The sequence below is a fragment of the Crocodylus porosus genome, unplaced genomic scaffold, assembly GCF_001723895.1.
Source record: "Crocodylus porosus isolate Cpor-Errol unplaced genomic scaffold, CroPor_comp1, whole genome shotgun sequence".
In the NCBI taxonomy this organism is placed as follows: Eukaryota; Metazoa; Chordata; order Crocodylia; family Crocodylidae; genus Crocodylus; species Crocodylus porosus.
Genome location: NW_017728906.1, coordinates 1,893,639 through 1,903,957, shown reverse-complemented (window position 1 = coordinate 1,903,957; position 10,319 = coordinate 1,893,639). Strand labels below are relative to the sequence as shown.

General features: G+C 40.5%; 1 protein-coding gene across 1 annotated transcript in view; it reads left to right on the top strand.

Annotated features, from left to right (window-relative positions):
• Positions 1-7,056: 7,056 nt before the first annotated feature.
• Positions 7,057-10,319, top strand: part of TMPRSS7 (transmembrane protease, serine 7) — a 59,741-nt gene continuing 56,478 nt past the window's right edge. Inside the window, exon 1 of the mRNA XM_019557092.1 lies at positions 7,057-7,148. Coding sequence (XP_019412637.1) covers positions 7,057-7,148 — 92 coding nt within the window. The remainder of the gene's footprint in view (positions 7,149-10,319) is intronic.

Genomic DNA, 10,319 nt, shown 5'->3' with positions numbered 1-10,319 from the left:
TTTAATAGGAGTGAGGTTCCTAATGCCTCTGTGCATCTGGGTCTTGGTCCCTTTGTGCTTCAGTTCCATATTGATAAAATTGGAGTAACTGCTCTATTTTACCTTAGCAGGGCATTATGAGGATAACGACATTACTGATTTTGACAGGCAAGCTTCTTTGGGTTAGATGTGATATCTTTTATTAGACCAACTGGAAAAATGTTCTTGGCAAGCTTTTGGGCACAAGCACCCTTCTTCAGGCATAGGGAGTCTCTGCTGTTCTGAGGTCCTTAAGGAACGAAAGAAGCTAAAAGTGTGACATCTGATTTTGAGTTGTTTGCATGCTGTAGTGATAGTGTCATATAACAACAGGAAACAGGTATCTAAAACAGATGTGGTTTTGTTACTAGCCAATACCAGCATTAAATAGGAAGGCAAGAAAGATGTTAATATGTAATGAGCTCAACAGGCTCCCTGAAGGGGACCTCTGGCCTTACCAGTACCATGGTAGTACTTAGCTCAAGCAGACCTGTGGATCTCCCTGCCATGAGCCAATCAGGGTCAGCTGAGTCCAGTTAAGCTCAACCTCTTAAAAATCAAAGGGCTGCAGCTAGAGGAGGTTTTGCTGTTGAAAAGTCAGCGTGCTGGAGATACTTGGATTGTCCTGCTGGGATTGTCTGCTTGGGGTTCTCTAGGTACTGAGGTAAGCTGAGGGAGGGTAGTTGGAGACCGAAGGTAGAGATGTTCAGGCAAGACAGCTAGAGGCATGACGTTACTATGCATACATTAGATTCTGGTTTCATAGTTTCATAGTTGGTAGGGTCGGAAGGGACCTGAGCAGATCATGAAGGCCAACCCCCTGCCATGGCAGGAAAGAGTACTGGGGTCAGACAACCCCGGCAAAGTGTTTATCTAGCCTCTTTTTGAAGACCCCCAGGGTAGGAGTGAGCACTACTTCCCTTGGAAGTTGGTTCCAGATCCTAGTCACCCTGACAGTGAAGTAATGCTTCCTGATGGCTAGTCTGAATCTGAGCAGTAAATTGGCTATATTTGAAGGTAACTTAATTCTAGCTAAGAATTAATGTTCTGTGTTATGGGAAGTACTACTAAACAGATTTACTAAATAGAAAGGAAGACTGGATTGCGCTCCCCTTTAAAGGAGTGGCTAGACAACTGTTTTTAGAAAGTACTGATTGTCTTCTGATGTATAGTCCAAGAGAGTATGATTTTTATTCAGGAATTGAATTTAAAAACCTCTCCAACTTCATACAAGTCACTATAGTGGACAGCATATGTTTCTCACTTTAAGAGCAAAAAACCTATCGGTACTGAAAATGAGTGTCCCTGGGTAACATGATGAGCCACTTAAGAACTTGCCTGTAGTTGCTGTGTGCACTGAGGTCCCACTAGAACCAAGTAGATCCAGGCAAACTGGATCATTAGATGCAGATAAATGGGCCCATGGTGCATTTAACTGAAGGAGTGATGGTGCCTGCATCCTCCAAACGAGCATAAAAGCAGCTTCCTCTAGTTGCAAAGCATGGGAGATAGCTATCTCAGTTTTGACTTTTGTTTGGTTTTTCTAAAAAAGCTGCATGCTGAAACTAAGACCTGAATCACAGTGCCTATAAGAGCTGCTAAATTCAGTTTTGGGTCATAAATTCGGGTAATATTAATTGGAATTAATAGATGGTTTTGCTTTTATTAAACTTAGGATTGCACTAAGAAGTGATACAGTTCCACATGTATACATGTGTTTCTGGGAATGCTGTTGGCTCTGTCTGGACTCCAAATATCCATATTTTAAGCTTTAGGTAAATTTAGTTTACTCTGAGACTCAGAACATGATGCCATCCATAAGTATAAAGGAACCTTTTCTTTTTTTTGCAGTGTTATGACTGAATGAAATGCACAAAATAACCACATTGCTTTAACAGTGGACAGTCCACTGGACTTTGAACTGCAACTGAATGGTCACTGTTATTGACTTATAATACAAAAAATGCCTTATTAGTGAGGCATGAGAAATTAAAAAAACAAAACTGTTTTGTTTTGTTTTCTGTGGGTTTTTACTTTTTTTTTTTTTTTTGGTTCTTAGATTGAACATACAACCTTGGGAAAGCAAATAAGCAGCACAGTCAAAAAAAGTTGGAAGAAAATTTTTAAAAACCCAACCCTTTAAAGATATAATACTAGGGTTTTTTTTTTTTTCAGTATTAAGAAACCCTGTAAATCTTAGGATTGGTTATATTGGCTTACCCCTTTAGAGAGAGAGGCTTGTGTTGCTCATGTCTCATCATATTGGGTGCATCCACATGAGACATGTACTGCACAGTTGACTAATTAGCTGGGTGGTAAATGTCTTGGGATCTACACATTTGCCCCTATTAGGCTGGAGAATTTATAAGTATTATCCTGCTACAGAGTAGGATGGTGGTGCATGTGTAGATGCTGTGTGGCTGGCTGGGACATGAGGGTGCATCAGTGTGGAGACTGCTTGCTGGCTAGCTCTGCAACTCCCTTGTGCCCCTTTCAGCCCCTCTGCAGCCTGTTGAGCTGTGGGAAGTAGCCCTGGGCTGGCAGTCTAACCCTGCCAGCCAGGGCTGTTTCGCCCCGGCTCCATGTGTTGTGTCTAAATAAACTGCAGAGCTTATTGCTCTGGAGTTGATTCTCCTCTGGGTGCATGTTCAAATGGTACACCCAGGAGCAATTAACTCCAGAGTAATAAGTTCCACAAGTGCTGTAAATGCACGTGTAAATTCACCCAATGACTTGCATTGTGTCACCATGAACGTTTCAGAAACAGATGGATTAAAAGGGGCCTTCTGAAATGAGCAGGTTAAAATAGCCTTCAAAATATAATGAAGAATGTTTTGTGCATTTGCAAAGGATAGAAAGAAGGATCAGAAAGAGTCTTCAGTGGAGCCTACATTTGGAAATAGTTTCTTCCAGTGTGTGTTCATTATAGCTGTTTCCTGGCTGACTGTAATGGGAATATCTTGGCAAGGGTATTTAATATGTAGATAGATATTGACACTAAACTCGGAATGAAGCATGTCCATAGTATAAATAGCACAAGGTGTATTCCTCTACTGAGATCCTGTACATATTCTGTTATTTCATTATTCAGAACTGTTTTAAGTTATCTAGGATACTGAACTTAACATGCAGACTAGATTGCTTAGGAAATAAAGTGCTGCTAGGTATTGTTAGATTTATTTTTTTTTAAACTGAGGTCTGAGCATGCTGAGTTCTGGCCAAGCTTATCTAGGTTTGGGGTCAACTTAAATACTCCTTTAGCTTTGTGCAGAGGAGTTGCCCTGCAGACTTCAGTGACGCTACTCATTTGCCTAATATTACATGTGATTCTTTGTGGAATAAGACCTTACTGTTCATTCCACTGGACTCTTAAATACATTTTAGTTTAAAGGTATTTTTTGTGCATTGGTCTCATTTGGTCCAACTAATGAGGACAAATTTAATCATACTTTTCATAGAATCATAGAAAATTAGGGTTGGAAAGGACCTCAGAAGGTCCAACCTCCTGCTCAAAGCAGAACCATCCCTAACTAGATCATCCCAGCCAGGGCTTTGTCAAGTCGGGTCTTAAACCTCCAAGGATGGAGATTCCATCATCTCTCTAGGTAATCTGTTTCAGTGCTTCATCACCTTCCTATTGACAGAGTTTTTCCTAATTTCCAACTTAAACCTCCCTTGCTGCAACTTGAGACCACTGCTTGTTCTGTTGTCTGTCATCACTAAGAACAGTCTAGCTCTAGTTTTATTCAGCTGGACACCAATGTCTGAAACCTTCAGTGATGAGCAGTAAGGGAATTAGGTATTCAGTTGGAAGGGAATTAGGTGTTCAATCAGAAGAAAAAAGGTCCTTCTCTCTTTAAGGGTGGGAGTGAGAAGTGAGACGCCAACTGCTAGTTATGGAAACATACACCTTTTCACACGAATATTTACAAATACATTTTGCAGTTACAGCAGAAAAGAAGGGTTTCTCCCATTTAAATCATTTTTTGTTTCTTTGGTTGGTATTTGGTAATTTTCATTAAGTAACTGCAATATTAACAATATGAGTGAAGACATAGATATAGATATATAGATTTGGTTACGTAGACTTCTTTATCAGACATGACATTTGTTGACCTCCCCATCTTGGAACCACGATGAGCTGAAAGAGAAGGGTTATATACTTAAAGAACTACATCTGTGTATATAAAGCTCAGTTATTTGCATAAATTGTTCCTCTGTCTGAAGAGTACTACTGATCTGAAGAAATGAAAGGCAATTTTTGTTTTGGTGTCACTTCTTACAGATTTACACACAAGAGTCTGTGAATCAAAATGAAAATATGACCTTCAAAGTATATGTATTCTTGCAAACTTGTTTCTTGCTCTTCACAGTGCAGAAAATTGGCTTGCAAAATAGGTGTCTAAAGAACCTTTCTTATGGAACTAAGATGATGGCCCCCCAGCACTGCCACCATGTAACCTGAAGCAAATCAGATAGGCTTTTCAGGTCTCTGACTGTAATACTTAGGACTCCATAGGCCAGCAATAGTGTAGATGTGTTTGATGATCTTCAAAAGAAAAAAAATTGAAAAATGCAAGGTAGTTTGAAAAATCTGTGAAGGATCTAATCCTGTGTGACCAAATTAAGGTGCAGGCATAGAGACCCAGCTCCCAGAGGGACATGATGTGATCAAGATTGTATTTTTCTATTGTTTTTAGAATATATGATCTCCATGGTTTTGAGTAAAACCTTGCAAATCTAACTTGATTGTACCTGACGCCAGCCTGGAACAATCACCTTGCAGCTTTCTCTCCTGTTGGGAGACAACAGCAATACATCCACTTCAGAATATTAGTGAGTGATAAAGGCCTTGAATGTTGCTTCTCTCCCCAAAATGGAAATAATTGACAAGTCTGGGAAGGAGGCTCAATGCTGTATTAAATTCATGCATGTAGATGCTAAGCCACATCTTGGCTGGAAAAGAGCCCAAATTGTTCATAGACATAGGGAATGTTAGTTTGTGAAGGGCAAGGATTCATCTTCTTCAAAGAAGGATGGTGGCAGGTCTTTTGCCAGACTACCAGATATATCTTTACTGGGTATATCTGCCTTTGCTATCCCAAAGAGTAATAGGACCCTGTAAAATGTGCTGATGCCTCAGATTGCCTTGACTTGGTCCTCCTTTTCCTCTGATCAGGACCTTAAAACAACTGAAGAAACTATTCCCAGTTTTAACACCCATTCCTGTGGGTGTTCTAGCACTGGGAACATGTTCAGTCAAAATGGATGAGATAAAAAGATCTTACTGCACTCATAGGTATCTTGAGACTTTCAGCTAAAACTTTAGATGTTTAATTATCTCTGTTCTGTGACAGGCAGCATACCTTAGTGGGTTCTGATAGATTTATATAAAACTTCACATAGCTCCATAACTTTGACATCCATGTGCTTTCCGGATATTAAAAATTAACCTTAATGTTGCTGCAGTGTCTAGCACATTGGACAAACGATCCTTATTAAAATGCACTTGACCAGAATAGAGCCTACTTAACCCTGCTCTCTTATCCTTTCCTCTTAAAAGACTAATCATTAAACACATCCAAAATAATTCCTTCCTCAATCTGGAAAATGCCTGATTAAATCATTGTTTCTAGATGATCTTTTTTTTTTTTTCAGTATCCATTTGATTTAGCCGGTGCACTGGCTATAAAATGAAGGCTGGAAAAATCCAGTGGGGAACACAATGAGATGCTGCTCTGCTGAGGAAGGTTGAATCATCTTGATCCTGTTCCAGTTGAGCTGGCTTTTACTAGAGGAGAAACAAGTGGTTCCACTGGGGAAGGAAGTTTGTCGAGTTAGAAAACAAACTACTGTTATTGGAAACTAGAATGAATGATACTTGAGAGACTCAGACCTGTCTAGTCAGGGTCTGGACACTGGAGAGTTGACTTCAAATGGAGAGAACGATACTTCTCACTTCTGAACTGTTCAGTAACTTATACTGAGTGACAAAGCTGTGACTGCAAGGCTGCTCCAGATTTTGAAGTTTAACTATTACATAGTTAAGAATGCGGATGTTTTTCAAAATGTTAAAGAAACAAAGATACTTGGATGGCTTTCCATAAGTCTACAGTAAAAAAGTTATTAGTAATATAATCTTAATCTTCATTGACAGAAATTTGAATGGAATTTAATTGGGTCAAAGCATGAAAGAAGTTATTTATACTATGGCAGAGCCCCTGCCACACTATTTTGGGGTACCACATATACACACACATCCCTGTACTGCAGAGCTTGCCATGTAAACGGAAAGACGGACTGTAATTCATGGACAAAATAGCCACACATAAATGTGCAGAGCTAGTTACTACTGGGATTCATGGCTTGATAGATAATGAGCTCAGAAGAGATGACTGACTGATCTCTACTACCATACAGGCCATAGGACTTTCCTGAAGGTAGCTAGGAAGAAGCTCCTTGAAGGGAAGTAGATGACTGAAAAAGTAAATGTCTAGCCTCGATTTTAATAATTTTTACTGTTGGAGAATCCATCCCAACCCTATATACTTTGCTCTCCCATAGCTGATTATCTCAGTGTTAAAAGCCTGTAACTTATTTCAAGCTTGTATTTGATTAACTGCAGCTTTTGGCAGTTGCATATAATTAGACCTTTTTCTGTAGATTGAAGGATGTCTGTTGATTCTTTAAATGTTTGTATTGTTTTTTTGGAACCCCTCTCCAGGTCTTCAACACTTTGTTGAATTGTGGATGCCAAATTAGTGGGACTGTGGTTTCTAGAATGTCCTAGCATCTCAACCTGAGTGGCCTTTCCCTGGTATCCTAACCTGAGAGGGTGAAACCAGAGAGGGTCGCCTTCTCTCCCCTCATCCAGATTGAGTGAAATGGCTTCTTTAGAGCACCTGCATGGTAACACTCCAGGAGGGTGAAACCCGAGCAAGAGGAAGGAAGTTGTGCATAGTGTGTGTTCTAACTAATGTAATCTTTGCCTTCATTTGAAGTTGAAGTGGAGTTCTTGCTTTGGTTTATCCTTATATGATGCCGTTATACATGTGTTCAGGAAATGTTACTGAAGTCCTTCAGGCAGGAAAAATGAATCTGGGACTTGATCCTTATAGGGAGGAAACAAGGTTAGTTCTCTTTACAAATTTTCTGCTGTACCCTTCCCTGTAGTATGTGAGCAAAGACATAAAGTAAAAGTATGGCTAACAGCTGGTAGAAGAAAAAACAGTTCAGCGATTACTGGGGGCTGTTTGTCTGCAGAGATGGATGGGGTTTAGGTAACTGAGAATTTGCAAGGTAGTTTCCTTCTAGCACATTGCAAAAATTCTACTCTCAGTTTTTATTGGCAGGTAGAATGCAAAATGCAGTAGAAACTTCAAGAGAGCATAATGACAAAACTTTGGGCACACTTGGCTAAATATGGGCTGTCCTAGAAACGTAAGTGTTTGAGATTTAACCCTGAAAAGTGGTGGACTTATTAACTGTGTTCTAGAAACACTCTAGGCACTGACTCATGGCTCTTTCCCAAGGAATGAAGCTACATTGGGTGCAAACATGTGTTAGCTGCACCTCGTCTAGGTTTAGATGGCTTACTTTAAGCTACCTAAACCTAGATTAGCAGTGACATGTACAGCCATTTAGTGTTGCTGGGAGGCAGCAGAGGCAGCCCAAGATAAATAACTTGCAGTGGGAGGAGAAGCTGGTGGATTTGCAGGGGCAGGGGGGTTGTTTTGGGGGTGGGGTGGGAAGGGTTACCTGTTTTTATTGGAAGTATTGAGGGGCTAAAAATAGTCCAGTCAAGGTTGGGAGCAGGTAGAAATAGCATAACTCCAGGCCTGGGGTGAGCAGCTGGACTTCCCTGGTCCTGGGAGTGGGCTGTGAACATATGTAGGCATTCATGTGATCAGCAGGGATCCTGGTTTTCTCTAATTTAACTGAAAATTGGGAATTTTTTTTAAAAAAGGTAACCCAAGATCCACATTTCTCCATGATTTAAATGAAACACTGCTAATATATAGTGGTGTTTCATTTAAATCACGGAAAAATGTAGATCTGGGGTTAAAATGAAACACTACTAATGTATAGTGGTGTTCCATTTTAATCATGGAAAGATGCAGATTTCGGGTTACTTTTTAAACTGAAAATTGTTTTGTTTTTTTTTTTTTAAATGGGGAAAACCTGATCACCAAGGAACCTGGTTAACCCCTTCCTAGATGGGGTTAATCCTTTATTGATCTAAGTCAGTGCACCTCCTGAGGTGAGCTAACTTAGATTAGGTGTACCATTTTTTGCCTGGATTCAACCCTCCAAATGCCTGCAGTAGTGGACTTTAGCTGGACCTAACCAGGTCCATCAAAATGTAACACCTGTAAGTACCTCAACTCTCTTTCAGAACCGCTGCCTTTGGTTTATGGTTATTCTTTGCCTGTCTCCTGTTCACATGCCAACCCAAGCTTTTGAAGCTTTTGCAACTGAAAAATAATAGGATGAGTTTGTATGTCAGCCTATTTTCTCTACCTGAAAGGGAAGAAATGTTTCTTTGCTTGTTTGAGAAACAGCTCACAAGGGAATGTTACAAAAATGCTCTGCACTCAAAGCTGATGGGAGAAATATCAGACCCGAGTGAGTGTGGGGTCAACACTGACGTCTTGAACATCCCACCCTTTATTTCTGGAATCTGCAGCAAATGTCGCAGCACAGCTGTAATGTTGTGAGGATAAGGGGGCCAATGTGCGCTCTTGGTCAAGTCTCGCCTGATTTGTATGAATAATATCAGATGTTTCTGGACTGCACATTTCACTTGCTTTGCTACTACTTTGAGCACCTACCAGATTTTATGGGAATATCAGAGAAATGAAGAGTAAAATGAGTTGGTGGCCTTAATAAGACTCAAGTGATGCAAAAATATTAACTGATGGAATAGCTGTTTCTTTTGCCTCCTTATAATGCCATGAATTGATTAATGGAGGCTGTGCTGGGAGAGATGCTCATTTAACCTTTCTGCTTTAATTGAAAATGATGGGATACCAATAACCAACTCCATTTTCAGTCTTCCCAAGCTGAGCTAAATTGCTCTATTAGCACTCAGAGACACTGCTGCACAAGTCATTCAGCCCCTCTCTTTCAGTCCTGTCAACTACAGTTAGGTGTCATGTCTGGGTCTTTAAAGAGGAGTCAATAGCTGTTAATTCCAGAAGACCAATTTCCAAGATGGTCTTGTTCATCAGAATATATATTGTTACATCAAAGGCTTTCAGGGAATAGTCAAGTAGCTCTCCTAAGTAACAAAAAAAGCTGAAGTGAAAGAAAACGGGCTCTGTGATTTGAGGCTACAATTTTTATGTAGTGAATAATACTTAGAGGTAACAAAGATCATTTGAAAGTAAGCTGAAAACTTTTCATACAAGATGTAGAATGTTATCCTTAGAATATTTAAAAAATGGTCAGGAGCTAAGAGGGAAGGGAGCTTGGAAGTAGAAAATAAAACAATACTGAGTAAAGCAGTTAGTGAATCTGGTTCTCTGCTTGGCAAACACCCAAAGGCTTCCTTTCATCTCAAAGAAAAGAAGATGACCTCAGATACCTGTTCTCATCTCAAAGCTAAAAAATGGTTCTTTTGTTGCAGGTCTTTTACATTTTATATAAAAAAGAAAAGGTGTGCCTGGTATACTAACTATTCTTATTTAGCATCCATGGTATGTAGCATTCATAGCTTCTAGGGTCGGAAGGGACCTGAGCAGATCATCTAGTCCGACTAAGTTTGCTAAGTTCTAGTAGAACTTAGCAAATTGGAATGAATCTTTATTATACCTCTGAGGCAGACAATTACTGGGTGTCAATTCTATTATGCAGGTGGGAAAGCCGTTACAGGAATAGCAGTTGGCTTCTCCCCGAGAGTAGCTTGGATTTGGCAAAGTGGGGTGTGAGAGCTGGCTTGTATCCCTGCTCCTAGCCTTCTTCCTCCCTCCACTCCCCACCCCCCCCGTGTCAGCAGACTGCAGTGTGAGAACCTCTGGGGACCTTTTAAAGTCCCCAAAGCACTTAAGAATCCCCCCTGCTTCTCTGTGCTCAGAGGCTAGTTCCTTCCCTTCCCCTCCCCTCTACCCTGCGTCACCACTGTTACCGTTCTCCTCAAGGCCATGAAGCTGACTTCACTGCCGCTTTGCAGTGGAGGAAGAGGAATTAGTGCAAAGCAGCTGAGGTAGGCCTGTTTCTCAATCGGCTTCCTAACCAGGTCATCAACTGAACTGTAGTATACGTCTGCTGGGAACAGCAGCAGGAGACTGGCAAATGGAGCT